At 38.1% G+C, this 21,571-nt stretch overlaps 1 protein-coding gene across 3 annotated transcripts in view; it reads right to left on the reverse strand.

The window, feature by feature from the left end:
- Positions 1-21,571, reverse strand: part of LOC122799824 (serine/threonine-protein kinase 32A-like) — a 1,819,471-nt gene that overhangs the window by 1,739,851 nt on the left and 58,049 nt on the right. For all 3 annotated transcript variants that reach the window (XM_044069142.1, XM_044069143.1, XM_044069141.1), the window contains exon 2: positions 15,259-15,386. In XM_044069142.1, the coding sequence (XP_043925077.1) occupies positions 15,259-15,310 (52 nt within the window). In that variant the 5' untranslated portion in view covers positions 15,311-15,386. The remainder of the gene's footprint in view (positions 1-15,258; positions 15,387-21,571) is intronic.

Below are 21,571 nucleotides of genomic sequence, written 5' to 3' on the forward strand. Positions count from 1 at the left end.
TGTGTGTGTGTTTGTGCGTATATGTATATATATATATATATATATATATATATATATATATATATATGGACTATGACAGCTAATTGAATGACTAGCTATGCTGACATGCAGAGTATCATTGTCATTACATTGAAACAACAGACATCTATACATTCTGCCCATGCTGGGGGATTACCCCCAGAGTGGAGTAAATCAAATACAACTGTTTTTGTAAAGGGGCAATCCTCATCTGCACCCTGCACACCCCTTGCTAATTATATTTACTAACTCCAAAAATCACACAATCCCCAGGGAAAAGGAATATTCCCCTACCCGGGGACTGTTGATCTCACTCACCTATTGACCAAATGTTGCTGACCAGACAGATGTCGACCTATCTGGTCATTTGACTCATTGCCTGCAACCTCTAAATATAAACATCAATTAATTCTTGGTGACTAAAACCTACTTGGGCTCTGTGCAAATTACACCAAAAAATTCCTTAGCGATCTTCACGTAATTCACCTTGTTCATGAGCCAGCTCACCCTAACAATAGATCAGGTTACCACTCCCTTTAAATCTACTAATAGCTAAGAATCCCAATAACATTATCTGTCCTGTTCCACCTGCTCGTCTTTAGTGGTTATTGCCCTGTCTCCTTTATATTCCATAACATAGGATTAAAACGTCTACCAAAACCCATCCCATTCAGACCGAAACACTCCAGAAATATTATTTCTGTTTTGACATCCTACCTGTCCACAATATATTGGTCACATGTACTTAACATACTTGAGCCTAACCTGGCCCGGAGAAATAAATAACCTCCTTCAAACTCAAAACATATTCTTGGTAACTATTTGAAATGTCAGGACCAGTTAGAGCAAGTACCAAAATACAGAGACTGAATGATCAAAAGAACGGACTTACATAAATGAAGTCCAAGATGCCATTTCTCAGAATATTCCCTTTTCTCAGAGGTATAGCAATCTTGGAGTTGGTATACATAAGTTTGGGGGGGGGGGATTGCCTCCCCCCTGCAAAAGGAAGTTTTATGGATAAGAACAATTTCTATGATTCGCTCCCATGGAGGATTTTGGAATGTGGAAGAGAGGTGAAGAAGAGAGTACATGCAGGGTGAAATGGGTGGAGAAGAGTGTCAGGAGTGATTTGTGACAGACGGGTAACAGTAAGAGTGAAAGGGAAGGTCTACAAGAGGGTAGTGAGACCAGCTATGTTATATGGGTTGGAGACAGTGGCATTGACAAAAAGGCAAGAGTCAGAGCTGGATGTGGTGGAGTTAAAGATGTTAAGATTTGCACTCGGTGTGACTAGGATGGATAGGATTAGGAATCAGTATATTAGAGGGTCAGCTCATGTTGGACAGTTTGGAGACAAAGCATGAGAGACGAGATTGCATTGGTTTGGACATGTGCTGAGGAGGGATGATGGGTATGTTGGGAAAAAGATGCTAAGGATGGAGCTGCCAGGTAAGAGGAAAAGAGGAAGGCCTAAGATAAGGTTTATGGACTTGGTGAGAGAGGACATGCAGGCAGTTGGTGTGACAGAGCAAGATGCAGAGGATAGGAAGAAATGGAAAGAGATGATCCGCTGTGGCGACCCCCAACAGCAAAAGCTGAAAGAGGATGATGATGATGATGATGATGATGCTCCCGTCTAGGATTTTGGTCTTTTTTTTTTTTTTTTTTGCTTTTCATGTGCTGACATTTCAATAGGGAACCCATGTTCTTTCCAATAATGGCAACATTATCCAAATAAAAGAAAAACAAAAACAAAAATATTTCAAGCTCTCAGAGATGAAACCCATTAAAATGGAAGCAAAACCCTTTCCCATGACTTGAGGAAGGACTCATGCAACCCTGGAACCTAGTCAAACAAGCAGTTTGAAGTCATATAATTAACATACAGCTCTATAAGCAGAACATCCTAATCAATAAACCTAAACAATTCTGGAATGAAAGAAAATTTAACTGGTTCTAAGCTCACATCTACCATCACTACTGCCAACTCCAGCCAGTGGTCAAGGCCAACTCTCATGTTCAGAGTTTCTAAAATAATTCAGAACGCTTCCACATATTACATCCAATAAATCCCACTCTCCATCCAGTACTCACTGTCTACCCCTTACACTCCTCTATCAAATCTAATGACATTATATCACTACTTGAACAAAGGTTCACTGGATGCCTCCACAGAGTCTGAAACCTAAATACCCTGATTTCTATACTGCTGTAGACAATTCATTAATATTCCCATCCTATATATATATCTATAAGCTATGTATTACCCAAACCATAATACAGAGTAAAACCATGCTTACAAATCATCCACCAAAGAAATGGCTCTGATTTCTGTGCCACATCCTGTCTTTCAAACCTCGGCAATATTCTGGAAAAAGAATCTTACTTGCAACCAGTTATTGTAATATATTGACCAGCACAAACTGCTTTCCCTGTACAACAATCTGGACAGCACTAACTGATAAAATCCTATTCAACACATGAACAGTACCATTATAGGATTTTTTTGCTATAGCTCTAACAAGAACTTTTGGTCATGTAGAACATTCCATCCTTATTAAGTCATCTTCTGCTTTAATAGGTGTTGGCCAAAATCCTGCCATCTATGTCTACAACTCCCTCTCCCATCTACAGAGTTAAGACTGGTACTTTCATATCCTTTGATACCCTTCCTACAAAGTGTGGTAGAAGATTCCATCATTCCCCTAATATTTTAAATATTTATAAACAAACTCACCCTTAACCAAGTGCATTCTATATGGATGATGTATACTGTTTTGATCTAGATACTCACACCTCTCCCCACCTTTAACTTAAGTTAGATCTCCATCTCTTTCTCTCTCTTCTTGGACAAACATTAAATAACTCCTTTTGAATTAAACCAAGCTATTCTATTTGTGCCACACCAAAAACTAATTAAATTCCTTAGTACTTTAGATATTAAAAAATATACCAACACTTGTACTGAAACAACTTCCTCTTTCAAATAACTGGGTGTCCAGCTTGACCAAAGTCTGAACTTAATTACATAAAAACAGGAACAGAATCAACTAAATTCTCGTCTAGGCCAATAAAGTCTCACATTTTAATTTGTTACAAGATCTGCAATAGGTAAATAAATCTCATTTGCACAGCTTGAATATGGCTTTCATTTAACAGCTATAGCCAAAAAAAACTAACATAACACTCTTCACACCTAAACAAATATGAGGGTTCAATACCCAGTCACTTAGACAAGTACATCCTGGTCAAACAATCAGTAAAGCAAAATAGCTACTCATCATGGACCTTCTCAACCTCTTAGCACAGAAAGTCCGGACAAAGCCTGACAGAATGGGGGGACAAAGGCCCACAAATAGGGATAAATTTTAAATATTGCTCTTATAATCTTAGAATATAGCTAGAATAACAGGATTGGTCTTAGCATGCATTTTTGTAAAGGATAGGACATCTGAAAAGCAAATATACATCATTATTTAGTGACTTCAGTACTCAGATCTTCCAAATGATTTGTCAGAAAATCACAAATTTTATGAGGAACAGATCAAAAGTATGACACAAAAATGTGGACATTCTGTGAAAGTCTGTACAATTGAGAGGCATGTGACATGCACAGAGCAAACCTTTCAATTTAGCTATTTCATGATGAAGCCTTCTCCCCATGAATGGCTAAATTAAGCATGAAAAATCTGTTTCTACAATCTTAAAAGGCAAATGTACTTGGACCCAGTTTACTATTCCCCACGACTAAACTACAATACACAAACAGCGGCATTTCTGTTCTTAGCCTCATACTTTGGTAGACCATCCCACCAATCTCAATTAGCCACTTACTACATTTCAGACACAACTGTGCATCTTTTTATACATGCCAAATGCAACTGAATCTCTTTAGCTCACATCACCTAACATCCATGAACTGTTTCTACCTTACCTCTACATCCATTATTGTACCGGAGAGTCATTAAGTCTCCACCATCTCAGCTCCTTCACTCCCTTATATACTCACCCCCCCCCTGAGCTCCAGCTAGGGTATGGTACAAGCTGTTATAGGGGGGGCTGAGTTGTCACTGAGGATCAGGCAAGTATAGTTCCACAGTTTCTGAGTAGTATGTGATCTTTTCATTTCAGATTGAGAGGATCATTGACCTGGGGATTGTCCGGAGTGCCAATTTACCTTTATTATCTATTATATTGTAAATACTATGTATGTAATACCTGATGTATATCCTGTTATTGCCAATGCATACTGTTTATTTTTTTTCACTACAGAATTGTTTACAAATTTGTTATTGTTACCCTTACTTTTATCTCTGAACTGAAACTGAGGTTGGTGTTCTACCCCATTTAACAGATTCAAATAGATAACATATTTGCAAGGATATACATTTTGTTTTGTGAGTAAAAAAGATTGCCTTGCCAGTAATGTACAGGTATAAATCCCTGACTACCACCCAGGGGAGCTGGATTCAATTAGCAGAATGGATGCTTGATGGTGTAGACAGTGAGGATTGATGTCACCTTCATGGTGGGAGTGTCAGCCTGCTCCATGACTCACTCTCTGTTGGATGGTGGGCACAGAGATGTAAGGCTGGGAGCTGGTACAAAGATGAAGTGGGCAAGGCCACCTGAGCCAATTATGGTAGCCCTTGTTGACTGACTGCATTCAATAGAGCACAGCCCAAACTGACAGAGTCATACATGATCCTTCTGGTGATGTAGATTACTAAGGTAAGGGGTTAAGATATTCAGATAATATGCTGTTATTACAAAGATGCCAGTGACAACAATGATGGGTGTTCCAGAAGGTTCTCTTATAATGGAACTGAAGAAAAATTCTTCACATGGGACTATGACCAATAGGCCCGACTTGTTGACTGGCTGAGAGAGGGGGGAAAGTGAAAGTGGCTGAATAACAAGCTATTATGCAATTTACAAACAGGTTAATTATCAAAAAATGTAATGATGGGAGACATTTATTTCTTTAATTTGAGCTGCTATTTTAGCACGATCAATAGTAGTGCCCTATATTAGCTGTTTTTCATTGCTTCATAATTGTTGCTCCAGCAATCTGAACAACCTAACATTTAGAGTAACAAAATTTCAAGGCAGCAATAAGTAAAACAAATAAAATTACCAAGATTGAACGCTTACTTGACCAAATGCTTTTTCATGCTATTAAAAAAAAATTGGTCTACATTAGGTCTCAAATTATTACCCAGTGGATTAATGTATGGATTAAACAGAATCCTTGCATGGCTTGAGGTATAAAACCACTGGTGATCAGTCTAATTACTTTGTGTCTATTTGCACTTGGAAGTATTTTTAAGGTTCAGAAGACCCCGAGTGCTAACTACTATCATCATCTAGCTATAAGAAAAAGGAATCTAACAAAAAATAAAATGCATAGCTCTAATGCCATCACAGACCTCTTTGTGGTCTTATAGAAATGGAACAGGGAAAAAGATGTCTAAGACACTATCAAATTGTTCACAAATGTTGGAATAGCTGAATACTGTGATCAAAGTGAGAGGCTGGTATAATGGTTAAGGTGTTTACCTTACAAATACAAGGTGTAGGGTTTGATTCTTATGTGGGGTAATTGGCTAGGCTTAAAATGACCCACAAAGGCAGTTAGCCTAGTACTAACCTATGAAGTCACGGGATGAAACGTGGAAAATTATTTTTCATATAGCCACAAGAAGAAGTTAAATCTGTTTTAGAAAATGTTAGAAGATACTTCTCTTTAACCAATGGAAAACATTTCAATGAAGATACTTTAACCATGCCCAATATAGTTGAATAGTTTCAGCTTGAGACAATCATTGCTAGAAATGCTGTTACCATCTCCAGATCATTATAAACATTTACTTTACTGCTTTGTCTTATAGGAAAGGAGTAGGAAATATGCATCTGCAATACTAAAATGAGGCTGCTGGGACCATCTACCAAAAAGAAGGGACCATTTAGCAAAAGTACATATGTGAAAAAAAAAAACAGAAAATTGCAGCTTATTCCAAGCAATATGTCTGCAAGAAACTATCTTCAGTAGATGTCAGGGAGATGAATGATATCATAAATGCGTCAGTGTACCCAGGCATACTGTGTGTACTTTAAAAAAAAATGTAATGAGAGGTGCTAGAATTCATATTAAAATATTGCATTTATCATAGTTTTGGCTATATATTTTTGCTACATGGTTGTTTTCACAACACCTGTCTTGACAAAATAGTTTTGTTGCTTAAACCTCTCATTTCAAGACTTTGTTTTGCTCTTATAATGAAAAGGGACACTGTTGGGTGCTGGAGGGACTAGACTTGTGGTGGAGACTGGCTTCATTTTAAAACCTGACTTACAGCTCCAAAAATATTCTTGCTATGTCCCTGCCTCAGTACATTATCCTGTTTTCATTATAGTACTATAAAACAAGTGTGAAATGTTACCAGTTATGCATTATTGGGGCACAAGATGAATCAGGTGACTCTCTTAGATGGCCAGCATAAACTTCAGTACATAAGGTTCTTATATACTGTACATATTGCTATAACATATATGGCAAGAATGGAACCTTTTCTTGTTTAATCATTCTTGTTTAACCAAAAAAGTAGCATTTTAGTGGCAAAATTATAGCATGATGTACATTAAAACAGAAAGACATAAATTTTAAATATTTTCATGTCTTTCGATCCCTTCCCTTTTTCCTGCACAACCCACACACTCTGCAGAAGATAGTCACAGCACTCATGTAAAATGTCTGGCAGCTGCACTGTCTGGGCCATTAAATATGACTCTGTCGGATTCTCTCACAAATAAGAGGTAGCTGATGGATTTTTCATGTTTCTCTCTACAGTGTTTACTGCTGTCTTCTTCCTTCTCTGTGCCAGCAGTGCACTTATACAGATTTCAGAGAAATTACTAGCGCAGTAATGACAGGGTCATCATTTCTGTCCTGTTATAACAGAACATAACAATAGGTGAGTAATGTCTTTCAAGTCTGTCTTCAGCTGTTTTTTCCGACCCATCAAGTGTGTTGTTGATGTCTCTATGATCATAAAGACAGCAGATAACTTTATGAATTTCAGAATTTAAACATGTAACCAGCCTGTCTTTTTTTATTATTATTTTTTTTTTTTGGAATATGCAAGGATAATGCAAAGTAAAGCATGCTTCTGCCCTTGACATTCTTTGTTTTGTTTTAGAATCTCAGTGCCACCTTGACTTTGAAAGGTATTATGGAGCTATTAAATGTCAGTACAGTGATAGGGCAGTTAGACAATAACTTAAATCATGCCCATAAGTCATAAATGGGTTCTGACTTCCCTGTCTTCAACACGTCCTACTCTTCTTGCAGGTAATATAGGTATCTATTAAATTAATAAAATGAAAACATGCTATGGACTTAGCCATGAAGAGGTTGAAAAAGCACATTTTGTGATGCAACATCATTTTCTACCCCGTTTATGTACTGTTTCCTTGTTAAGTTGTTCATTGAGAGCAGAAACATTCACTTACTAAATGTACTACTGTTTATACCATGCATACTATATTTATGCCATTAACAATTAAATTAAACACTCTACAGTATTACAGTGCAGGCAGGAGAGTCTAAACACCAATATTCACAATTTTACAGAAAACATGAAGTTGACATCATCTGCCTCATAGTGTACATGGACAAAGCCTTGCCTATTTTATAGGAGAACAGGGTTCAGTTACCTGTTCTGGCAGCTGAGCAGCCAAAGATAAATAAAGAAGGAGGTAAGGGGCTGTGACTACTTGTCTGACTCAGGGAAGAAGAATGAGGGACTGGCTGGCGGGGACATCAGTTGCCATGCTATCAGTGTATACCAGTGAGCATGGCAGAGTGCACACCAGCTCATAAGTGGGGGTATGACCACAGAAGGGGTGATGTGTGCAGTGTTCTACTCCACACCCCTGGATGGTAGAACCATAAAGAAGGCATGTTACCATGTAGGTGGGACATTTGCCTTTCAGAGTCTTTCTGCTAAGAAGGCGAGCCTGGGACCAGCAAAGGGGGTTAAAGGCTAATACTATTCCTCTGCAATATGATGGCCTCTCCCCCCAGAAGACCTGACCTTCCCCCTGGTGGCCACAGAGTAATGAAGTGACTAATTGGGTGATGAGGTAAGAGAGCTAATGGTCAGCTAATAGTGGCAATAAGGGGAAAAAAAGAAACATGAAGTGGCAAAGGATTTATTTCTCCTGTCCATGCTGTTCATGCATTACAGTCTATTTTCTAAAACATCCTTAAAATGAGGCAAATAACGATGACGTTTGCAATAATGAAATGACTAGTTTGCTAAATTCTGTTCCTTTTAGGTTTGATAGGTTTGAGTTTTATTTTTTATTTTTTCCTTTTTTTATTTTAATGTTTTTAATATTTTTACTGCAAGCGACATACTATCATGGTATGAATGGTTCTATTGCACATAACTAAAAGCAATACAGAATGTCACACATATATAACAAAAAAAACTAAGCAATAAAAGAAAAAAACTCTGACAAACCTGATACTAGTTAAATGATATTGTATTACATATGTTTTTAAGTACATGTAGTATATAATTTGTTCATCTCCATGTGAAAGCATTAACATGGTTACATTTTCAACCCTGGCTAATGGAAAATAAGGTAAAATATTTTTATTTAAGCCATCCTTTAATGAAAACCTTTATTCACTTCTACAATATGGCCATCACTAAAATGCAGTGAATAACCCTGACCCAGTATGGCCAGTCAAAAGTGACAGAGTACCTGCTCTCTATGTGTACCAGTGATGTGATATCTATGTGTACTGCTGATGACTGGGGTACATTTTTTGTTGAATGGTTTGATTACATCTCTGTGTACCTGTTAAGTATGTACTCTTAATGACTGGGGTAAATTTGAACAGTTTGATTATATGTATATGTGCCTGGGAATGTTTACTCTTGATTACAAGGGCACATTTTGTCATTGAACAGTTTGATTATATCTGTGTGTACCAGTGAATATGTACTCTTGATGACTGGGGTACATTTTTTGTTGAATGTTTGATTATATCTATGTGTACCAGAGAATGCATACTCTTGATGAATGGGGTACACTTTTTGCTGAACCATATGATTATATCTGTGTGTATCAGTGAATACATACTCTTGATGACTACGATAAATTTTTTGTTGAATATTTGATTATATGTGTGTGTACCAGTGAATACATGCTTCTGATGACTGGGGTACATTTTTTATTGAAAGCTTTATAGTTATACCTGCGTGTACAAGTAAATATGTACTCTTGATGACTGGGGTATATTTTGCGTTGAACAGTTTGATTATATTTATGTTTATCACTGATTACGTACTCGAAGACTGGGATACAGTTTTTGTTGAACGGTTTGATTATATCTATGTATACCAGTGTATGTGTACCTGCTGACTGGGGTACATTTTTTGTTGAATGCTTGATTATATCTATGTATACCAGTGAATGTGTACCTGATAACGGGTGTACATTTTTTGTTGAATGGTTTGATTATATCTATGTGCACCAGTGAATACATACTCTTGATGATTGGGGTACATTTTTTGTTGAACAGTTTGATTATATCTGTGTATACCAGTGAATGTGTACCTGTTAATTGGGGCACATTTTTGTTGAATGGTTTGATTATATCTATGTATACCAGTGAGTGTGTACCTGATGACTGGGGTAGATGTTTTTTGTTGAATGATTTGATTAAACAGGTGCCCTATGCAGCCCGATTGAAGAAACTCCAGCTGTACTCGGTTGCATACAGCCTACTCAGAGGTGATCTCTGCCTGACATACAAGCCATGTCCAACCCAGAATTGATGGACATGCTCCACCTAAAGAAAACCATATCCCCTAGAGCCACATGCTCTAGGGATCTAAACCTCACCACAACAATAAATAAGACATGCTGGAGGGATAGATTCCGGTCCCAGAGACTTCCCATGCTCTGGAACAAGATTCCATTCTGCATTAGGCAGAGCTCCTCACTAACACTCTTCAAGAGAAACCTTGACGAGTGGATGGGAAAAAGAAAGTTTACCCCAGGGATCACTTCAGTGGCTCGGCTGGACAGAGACACAGGGAACTAATCTAAGGGGGCGGCGAAAGCCAACACATTCTGGCTAGGCTTATAAATGCCTTTGGGCAGATAGCCTAGTACCTACCTATGAACCTATATCTATGTGTACCAGTGAATATGTACTCTTGTTGACTGGCGTAGATTTTGTTGAAAGGTTTAATATTGGTTTGTACTGGTGAATGTGTACTTCATAGGATCACAGAAGGTTACTATCAATCCAGAGGTCATTTCAAGCCTAGCCATTTCATCCCAATGTAATACCATAGATACTCTAGTCAATACCCAGGATTGTATTTATTAATGACTCCCCATGTCCAGGAGGGTTGTGGGCGCTATGCCTGGTAAGACTTTACAATGCACCATCAACTCGTTCAGTTTTCTTTTGAACAGTGTCATAGAGGTGCTCTTCTTCACATGAATTGGCAGCCTATTCCAAAGATGCAGCAGTCAATGGAAGACAAATCTGTCCCTCCAGCATGTCCTATTCAAGTTGCAGGCCATATTTAGGTCCCTGGAATGGGTAGCTCTAGTCCTGTTTGATGTAAGGATGTGCAGCAAATTAATTAGATTTGGGTCCAAGATTGCTCTGTAAGCCAGGCATAAGTGTCCACTAAAAAGTCTATACGATATTATGTATAGTGATAGGGGCTTTAGTCATTCTGTGTATGACACGTGCTGGAGTCTCATGATCTTCTTAGTTAGAAACCTCTGAGGTCTCTACAATTGCTGCAGGAGCTTTGTACCGTATATGCAGAAAGAGACATAATACTCAATTATGAGCATGATTAGTGATGAGTACATAGGGGTTATAACCTCCTTTGCTCTAGAGATGATTCCCTTGCTAATCAAGTGTGCTATGTAGGATGCCTTCCTTTCTACAGTAGACACATGGTGGTCAACGTTAAGGTCACAGTCTACTTGTGAACCCAGATCTTTTACCACTTCATAGGTACATAGGGTATTGTTAATTTGATAGTGTGAAGGGACATTGATTTTACCGAAGGGAATGATGATTAATTTCTTTGCATTCAGTACGAGACCGTGAATAAGACACCAGTCGTTGGTCTGCCTAAGACCCTCCTGAAGTATACTGACATCACTTGCGGAGTCAATAACTGCACCCAGTTTGCAGTCATCTGCAAATTTGGTCAGCCACAGCCCCTTAGTTTTGGCCTGAACTTCTGAGAAGTATATACCAAACAACAGGTGGCACTGACCCTTGTGGCACCCCGCTGGTTGAAGTGGAGTCACTCAGTTTGATAGTGTGTGACTGGTGTGTGAGATAGTTGGCAACCTATCTTACAACAAAGGGGTTTACATTCAGTTTGCCAAGTTTATTAGTAATTCCTGAGTGTGGGATTGTGTTAAAGGCCTTTGCCAAGTCGAGGTATGCTGTGTGCACAGATTTGCCCTCATTATTGCCCTGGCCACATTTTTGAAGAAATCCACCAGGTTTAGCAGGCAGGATCTAAAGTAATGTCTTTCAGCTTTTCCTGGTTGGGGGTCGCCACAGCAAAAGTCCAGTCTGCTAATGATTGGCAGTGGATTTTTAAAGGTGCCAAGTTGCCAGCCCAATGCCCAACTTTCAAAGAAGATCAGACAGTTGCGATGGTGCATCCATTTGTCATGTTAGTGAGGACCAGGTCTAGGACAGATTGAAGTTTAAAAAATATATATATCATGCCGTGGATGGTGTGTGTGTGTGTGTGTGTGTGTGTGTGTGTGTGTGTGTGTGTGTGTGTGTGTGTGTGTGTGTGTTGAGAAGAGGCAAGCCTTTCAAATGCATCATCACTTCTTACTTAACATAACTTATTCCATGCTCACACAGCTTTGGGACAGGTTAAGTAATTTCACTGAAACTGGCTGTTTTCATAACTTCCCATGCAATGTCTGAATACCCAGCTTTGTGATGCATTGTTACTATTAAGTATGGTAGTCCCCCCCACCAAATGGATACATACTTATACATGGTGTTCCTACTCTACTGAACACTTCTGTTTGAACATCTGGAAATATAGAAATTCTGCATTTAGAATATTGCTTTGACATCTCTGCACCTGTAACAGGAAGTATATGGCATTAAATATATACAATTAATTAAAATTGGATGTATAGAAATGCAATGTATGAAATTATGAACTCTTGAATTTAACATCTCATATATCCTACCCCCGCCAAAAAAACAGCAACAAAAAAGCATAAAACTAAACTAAAGTCTAAGACTGCAATATAGTGTCACATCCTTTATGCAGGGGGCAAGTGCTCCTATATCCCCCATTTGGAGGCTAAGACCTCACACCCCCAAAAAACATAGTTATGCTAACTTAGAGATTGTGAGATTGCACAACAATGAGGATGCTATACAAGTTCTAACCCAATGTACCCGAGTCAGTCCACACAAACGTAGCCAAAACTGTGGTTCAACCAAAGAAGAAACAGAATCACTGTTCTGAGTAAATAACTTTTCCATAAAATTAGTGGCTCCCCTATTACAGCCTAATGTATTACTTACAAATTAGAATCCCATACAACTCTGCATTACATTTGAAGTCACAAAAATGCCTGGCATCTCAGAATTCTACTTTCAAGACTAGAAACTCAATAGCATCCATGACTTCAACACTATCGGAGATCAATCCACTGCCAGTTGCAGTCAGTTTCACAACTCCTTTGAATCTGCTATACCAATACGTTAGTACTGCAGACCATATCAATAATTACTGGAATGCAGCCTGCTCCTGCTTCTGTAAATCATAACTAATTAAGTCAATTGACACCCTGAAACCTACTTTTTTTCTAGAGAGAGCAATGACATTAAAAGCATGAGGACTGATCAATGCTTCACAAAAATAATTAAAAAAATAATAAAATAAAAAAGTGCCTCCTTAGCCTGAAGTCTCCTATCCAAATAGTTAAATCTACCTGATGATTACCAATCCTAGCACCAGAGAAAGAAAATATCTACCACTCTCTAAGAAAAGTATTAAAATACCTTTAGCCCCAATAATCCTTCCACAGTGTCTTACTTATTGCTCTAACTCCAAAGACTAAGTATTTTTTATTAAGTGCAAATAAACCATTCTTCTTCTTTCAGGGATCTTGGAAGTTGAATAATAAATAAGCTGTGACAAAGCCCCCTGTAATAAGGCCCATATTGGGGACTTGAGATTTTATATAATATACTTTTTTTGCCTTTAAGTTATTTTTACTTTAACAGAATGAATTTATTCGTGGAGTGGCTGGTATTTATATTATACCTGTAGTGGCCTAGAACTAACACCTGCTACTACTGTCCACAGTGGCTGGATTAACTTTGTTTGCCTGAGTCTTAACTCTGAATGCATGCCCAGAAGGCATATATTTGTGGAAGGAAAACAAATCTTCCCTTTTCTCTTGTGTTGGAATAATCCTGAAAGTGGTTTAGTTAAGGATGTTGGGAGATGTAACCACTAAGAAAAATGATTTGGGCTGCTTTTCTATCAGACATTTTTTGGGCTAATATACCACTTTAGTCAGTTTCAATTTTCTGTCCCATCCCTGATCTCCCTTTTCCTAGGAGCAGTTCATTTATCAGATTAAAAAATATATAAATTACATTAAAAATGTGGACCCTCTCAGGATGAATTAGTTCTGCAGACAAGACAGCTTCAGCTGCTTCATTCATTGGAGTAGATACACTTAATAAGATACATGGTCTAACATGTTGACGTGTAGAAATGTATGCTTCATTCATTGGATCAGATACACTTAAGATACATGTTTTAACATGTTGACGTGTAGAAATGTATGCTTCATTCATTGGATCAGATACACTTAAGATACATGTTCTAACATGTTGACATGTGTAGAAATGTATGCTTCATTCATTGGAGTAGATACACTTAAGATACATGTTCTAACATGTTGACATGTGTAGACATTTATGCTTCATTTATTGGAGCAGATACACTTAAGATACATGTGCTAACATGTTGACATGTGTAGAAATGTATGCTTCATTCAATGGAGTAGATAAACTTAAGATACATGTTGACATGCAAACATTTATGCTTCATTCATTGGAGTAGATACACTTAATAAGATACATGTTCTAACATGTTGACATGTGTAGAAATGTATGCTTCATTCATTGGAGCAAATACACTTAATAAGATACATGTTCTAACATGTTGACATGTGTAGAAATGTATGCTTCATTCATTGGAGCAGATACACTTAAGATACATGTTCTAACATGTTGACATGTGTAGAAATGTATGCTTCATTCATTGGAGTAGATACACTTAAGATAGATGTTCTAACATGTTGACATGTGTAGACATTTATGCTTCATTTATTGGAGCAGATACACTTTAGATACATGTGCTAACATGTTGACATGTGTAGAAATGTATGCTTCATTCATTGGAGTAGATAAACTTAAGATACATGTTGACATGCAAACATTTATGCTTCATTCATTGGAGTAGATACACTTAATAAGATACATGTTTTAACATGCTGACGTGTAGAAATGTATGCTTCATTCATTGGAGTACTTAAGATACATGTTCTAACATGTTAACGTGTAGAAATTTATACAAAACATGGTACATATGCAGAATATGCTGCAGTAGAGTGTACACACATAAAATAAGCTTTTCTGGTGTTTTCACGTACATAGTAAATACTCTGTTGGGACCATTTTGGTAAAAGAACAATGAAAGAAATGGATTCCAAAGATGTTGTACTGTGTTCAGTTTTTCGTACAATTATCGTAGCATAACCATGACAACTTTTTCTTACTAGGATATTCCAAGATGCAAAACCCCAGTCCAAAAATAATATTACATTCAGTCTTTGATTCACGAATATAAATAGTAGTAAGTAGTATATTGATTTAAAATGACAGCATAGCCTACGTACAGAACACCCAAAGCAAACTAACACTATTATCAACAGAAAACATGAGAACAAATGCAGATTATGATAAATTAATGTTTTGGCCTAAAATGTCTAATTCTATATACAGTCTCCCCCACCTCCCCAGATATTTCACATTTGTGATTTTCTGTTATTTCCCAGAAAAAAATTGTAAATAAGTGCAGCTATATATTTTTATTTGACATGAATTGCAGTTATTACCTTCCTCATTTTCATCAAATGCAAGAGTTTTGTTGGAATGATATGCCCCCATGTTTATGGATTCCGTAGATGTGGATCTTTCAGAGTCGCATTACATCACCGGCAAGAGCAGGATTTAAATGATGCCACTGTCAACAAATACAGAAGAGAATCAGAGAAAGAATCTGTCTTCATTTTGTAAATGCCATGAAAAGAAGTTAAAGCAAATGCACAATTTGTATGCTTCTAAGTCAGTCTAGTACCATCTTTAAGAAACTGAATTCATTTTGAATGCTAACTGAAGTAATTGTCCTCAAAAACTCTTTTAGGATGATCCACAAAAATCACCATTTTAAAGGTCATATGGTTAGGCATACTACGGCCCTCATGACTGCAAGTCTAATACTCTTCCTGTTTTCTTATGTTGTTCCTAAACAAGAAAGCTAATAAACCATACAACTTTCTCCCAATTAAGAAATGTGTATATACAGTAAATAAAATGCTTCATTAAATAAGGATTTAGTTGAAACCATAAAGTCCAGATTCCAAATCCATGACTGATACTATGTTACATACCGCCTTTGTATTCACAAACGGACACTGATATGCATGCTCACAAAGTACACAGATATGCATGCTCAAAGTACACAGATATGCATCTTTTGAATTTAAGTGACACATAAAAGCGAATTTGAATATCCCAAATCTGCGCTTTTGCATTTCCGGTACATCGCGTGTAGTGTTATGATGCCTGACATTGCAGGTGAGTGAGTGTTTGCATGTGTTTTTGTGCATTGTATGTATGGGTCTTTTTTGGTATAACAAACAGATCTATGTTAATTTAACTAGTAAGAACACCTTAAGCTATTGTCATGCATAATCCTTGATCCAGGGTTCTGTTGCCTTGTAGGGCACTTGGACAGCACTGGTTCAGCTGTACATATGAATGAATGTTCAGATGTATGTTCTTGCATAGATTCTGGGAAATAAACTAAAATACCACTGATAAGATAACCCAGTACTTGCAGTGAATATATATCTAATGTATATATATGTATGTGTGTGTGTGTGTGTGTGTGTGTGTGTGTGTGTGTGTGTGTGTGTGTGTGTGTGTGTGTGTGTGTATGTATATATGGTTTCACTTCATAAGCTTGAGTTACTGAAATCCCAAATTTCAGTAACCTGTGAACATGAAGGCGAAAACCAGAATGCCAAAAGTGCAAAACAGTGAATTTGAATATCCCGAATCGACGTTTATGCATTTCTGGTACATCACGTGTGGTGTTATGGTGCCTGAGATTGCAGTTGAGTGAGTGTATTTGCGCATTGTGTGAGTGGGTAAGGGTAGGGAGGTGTAAGTGTGAGTGCTGGATTTGTTGGTGTCTGTGTGATGTGTATTTGTGTGCGAGCAAGTGGAGGATGGCGTGGATTGAGGTTTTTTTTTTTTTAGGTTATATGCGACCTCTGAGTTGGCATATATAAGTAGGGAGTGCAGGGGGGGCTTGCATGTAGTGTAGTGTTGTGTGGTTTGTGTACTGTAGGTGGAATGGTGTGTGTGTTATGTGGTGTATGGTGTATGCATGTTTGTGATTCCGGATTTGGGTTTCGTCGTCGTGAAAGGTTCGACTTTATAGTCTCAAGTTACTGAAATTCAGATTTCAGTAACTCAAGCTTATGAAAGTGAAACCGTATATATATATATATATATATATATACACATATATATTTATATATATATATATATATATATATATATATATAGGTTCATAGGTTGGTATATATATATATATATATATATATATATATATTTAATTTTATTTATTTGCAGTTGGTTTACCAGGATAGTCCATTGGGTCACAAAGAACCCGTTTTCAATGGAGTCCTGGGAAGAAAAGCTCCAAGCAGAAAATTACAGTGAAATATCTTGTTACAAATTGTTAAAGTTATAGTTACAAAAGCCTAGTAAAAACAATTACAAATACAACAGAATAGTGATTAATATACAATCAAAAGAGAGAATAAAATTTACAATATGATAACAGAGGTGACTTTACATATATGGTATGTTACACTAAGAAGTGCATGTTATGCAATCGGTATCAAGGCTTAAACAAGTGAGATCAGGATGTATGAGATAGGAGGAGCAAAGAAGAGAGGAGAGGAGATTATATGGGGTGATAGCAAGTGCATTCCCACTGGGAAAATAAATAAGAACGGATGTTTGAGGTGGTGCGGATGGGTGGTGGTAGGGAGTTCCAGAGATGAGCTAGACTATAGGATAGGAGATCTTTTCCTGGGGGACAAGATGGTTTATACAGTTCTATTAGGTTTTGGTTGTTAGATCTAAGTAGTCTATCAGGAGGTGCATTTTGAAGGTAGAGGAAAGGGAGGGACAGAGGGAAGGGTAGAAAATTAGCTTGTGGGCAACAGTAAGTTGAGTATAGGTAAGATGATTGGTGAGTTCCAACCATTTTAGTTTGTGGAGAGATGAGCAATGGTGTGAAGTGGACTTATGGCCAGTAGCAAACTTGGCAATTTTGTTATAGCAAGAGGAGAGTTGTGATTTGAGTGAAGATTGTAGGTTAGTTAGGAGTGGGCACCATAGAGGAGGGAGGGGATGTGAAATGTGGTGGAGAGGGTGGGGATGCGAAATGTGGTGGAGAGGGTGATTTTAGTGGAGGGTGTTAAATAGAGATTTTGTCGGTAGAGCATACCTAGTTTTTTATGGGTTTTTTTGATATTAAGTTGAAGATGGGAGCAGAATTTGAGCCGAGTTCGATGGGTGTATTACTATGACTAGTGATAGGGAATGTACTTATATTATAAGAGGTGGCTTTGGATGGGGTGAACAGCATTAGTTTGGTTTTAGATGCATTTAGTGCGAGGTGATTTTTTTTTCATCCATACTTCGGTGGTTAAGAATGCATCTTGTGTGAGCTTTAGAAGGGTAGGTATAGAGGTAGCAGAACAGATAATAGTTGAATCATCAGCATATTGCATGATGTTAGTGAAGGGGATGGAGTTATGGAAGTCATTTATGAATATATTGAAAAGAAGGGGGTCTAGTATGGATCCTTGAGGGACTCCAGTTGGGGTATTACAGAATGGGGAGGTGGCTTTTTTCCATTTTACAGCTTGGCATCTATTAGATAAGTAGCTAGTGAACCAATTCAGAGGGGAAGGTGACAGGTTAAAGCTTAGAGAGTTTAGTTAGGAGTAAATTGTGGAAGATAGTGTTGAAGGCCTTGGAGAGGTCTAGCAAAAGGGTTGAGACAATGTGGCCCGAGTCTCGTGCTTTATTCACAGTTTCCAGGAAGGAGAGAAGGGCAGTCATAGTCCTGTGACCAGGTCTAAAGCCATGTTGTGTGGGAGTAAGTAGATTATTATCTATGAGATATGGTAAGAGTTGTAGGTGGATACACGTTTCCAAGAGTTTAGAGATGGGGGATAGGATGGCGATGGGATGGAAGTTAGTTATGTTATTATTGTTGCCACCTTTGTGCAAAGGTACGACATAAGCCTTTTTCCAGATTTGGGGTACTAAACTTTCTTGAATGGAGCGGTTGATTAGAATGCTGATGGGGGAGGCAATGGCTTCTGCAGCTATAGCAAGATAATATGAAGGAATGTTATCTGGGGCATGAGAGCATGGTTTCAGTTTCAGGAGGAGTTTTTTTATGGTGGATGTGGGTACAGGTTTGAGTGAGAATGGTGGAAGCTGAGAGGAGGGGGTATTGAGGGGTGTTAATGGAGGGGAAATAGGAGGGGAAGCAGAGATGGGGGGTATAGGATTGAAAGAGGATGATGGGGATAGTGTGGAGGGTGTGGTGGTGTTAGAGAATGAGAATGATGAGGTTAGTTTGGATATGGAAGCAATGAAAAAAGTATTGAACTGAGTAGCCAGATCTATGTCTGGAGCTTCAGGGACTGGGCTAGGGTTGTCTGATTTGCTGGGGTTAAGGAGGGTGGAGATGCCTTTCCAAAACTTTTGGGGGTTTGTTTTGTTATTGTTTTGGAGTATAGAAAAATAGTTCTGTCGATCTATGATGATTAATTTTTTTACTTTGTTCCTATGCATTTTGAATTCATTATGAGTGAGGATAGTCCTTAGTTTTTGGTAATATGCCCAAGCTTTATCTCTGAGGTGCATGGTTGCTAGTGTGTTTTTTGTTAGCCAAGGAGCAGTTTTGTTTTTTTATTCTTTTTGTCCTTAAAGGAACATGGTGGTCTAGGAGGTTTAAGAAGGTTGTGTTGAAGTGGATGACTGCTTGTTCCAGTGGTAAAGTTTTTAAAGTATTCCAGTTTATTGCTTTTAGAGAGTTGGAGAAGGTAATGAGATTGAAAGTTTTTTGGTGACGTACAGTAATACAAGTGTGTGTAAGATGCAATGGAGAGGGCAAACGATGTATGAATGTGGGTAAGTGATCACTAAGTGAATCGGGAAAGGTGCCACTATCTGAGAAATAATATATAGGTTCATAGGTTGGTGCTAGGCTATCGGCCATAGGGCCTATACAAGCCTAGCCATAACAATTCCCTGGTTGTTTCTTCTTACAGTATTTACTTCCTTGGACCCCTGTCTAGCAGGGAGACTGAAGTGATCCCCAGGGTGAATTTCCTATCTCCCATCCAATCATCAACGTTTCTTTTGAAGCGGGCCAAAGAGGCGCACTGCTTGACATGTATGGGCAGTCTATTCGAGTCTGGGGAGTCTCTGGGTCAGGAACCTATCCCTCCAGCATGTTTTGTTCATTGTGATGACAAGGTGTAGATCCCTGGAGCATGCGTCTCTGAAGGATTGGGATTTCTAAGTGTAGCATGTCCAACAGCTCTGGGTTTGCCATGGCCTTGTATGTTAAGCAGAGATCGCCTCTTTGTAGACGATATGTGACAGAGTATAGCTGGAGTTTTTTATGACGTATAGGGCATCTGCTTTAGGCCTGTGATTCTTTTAGTGAGGTATTTCTGCAGCCTTTCCAGTTGTTGCAAATGTCTTCAGAGGTACATACCAAATGGGGTGCTGTATTCTATAATGAGGGATGAGTACAGTGGGACACTGACCTTTTTTTTTTTTATGGATGAAAAGCCCTTAGTGATGAGGTGTGCTACATAGGATTTCCTGACTGTTGTGGCGATGTGATTATTGAAGGTGAGACCACTTGTCCACCCTGTGCCCGTAAGTCTCTTTCAGACTTTTGGCGTTTAGTGTATTACCACCTATGTGGTAATTCATGGGTACATGTTTTTTTCCCAAAGGGGATAACTATATATTTCTTGGCATTGCCCTTTTGTAGAATATCCACATCATTTGGTGATTTAATAATGGCTCCCAGTTTGCTGTCATCTGCCAACTTTGTTAGCCAGAGTCCCTTAGTGTTAGCCTGTTCTTCAGAGAAGAAGATGCCAAACAAGAGTGGTCCCAGGACTGAACCCTGAGGTACTCCACTTGTCACTTTTCTGGAGCTGGATTTGGAGTCAGCTACTTTTACAGTGTGGGTTCTGTCAGTAAGCCAGTGGGCAACCCATGGTATGAAATGTTACTTAAAACTAACTGACTGAAAGACAGCAGTTTATGCATGTAAGCAGTGACAGGAGCTTTAGAAAGAAAGATGCCTTTGTGATATAACTTTTTACATATGAGCACTGCATTGTGGGATACCTACAAGCAGGCTAAACAATAAGAATTACTTCAAGATGCCAGACCCTATATGGCCAGACTCAGAAATTATATATAAAAATATTTAAAAACCTGTAAATAGTCCCAGAGTCGTGTTAAAATGTAGGAAACACCAAACCCCGATGAAATAAACATGTTTTTCATTTTATGAGTCTGTGGCTGCAGTTCTCCTTTAAATATACCAACTCTGAGATTACACTACAATGAGGAAAATTGTAAATTTCCCATTCTGTGCTGTAAGGGTGTCTGTGAATGTTAGTTCAAACTGGATTTACTATACCTTTCTCAATTGTCAGTTGTCTAAACTAACGTGCCTTGTCGCTATCAAATCAGTTTTAGGATTTGCTGACAACTAAATGCCTGACTTTGAGCTCTTTCTATTAATAAAAGTACTGGCAACAAAAAGAACCCTCCAAGTCCTGCACTTGTATAGGGGGAAAATCTACCCCCAATCCTCTGATCAACTAATTTACTTTTTATAACTAACTGTTACTTTATATAATTTCAAAGATATCTAAGCAAACAAAAAGTTGTTAGACAAAAGATCATATTACACCAACCTAAGACATACCTCCCTAGACTATACGAAGAGAGACATCATGGAGCTTTCAGAATATGTGTCTCAGGCTAGTATGAGCCTGGCATTGAGCAGCATTT

This window comes from Protopterus annectens, chromosome 4.part0, assembly GCF_019279795.1.
Source record: "Protopterus annectens isolate FY-2018-M chromosome 4.part0, PAN1.0, whole genome shotgun sequence".
Classification (NCBI taxonomy): Eukaryota; Metazoa; Chordata; order Ceratodontiformes; family Protopteridae; genus Protopterus; species Protopterus annectens.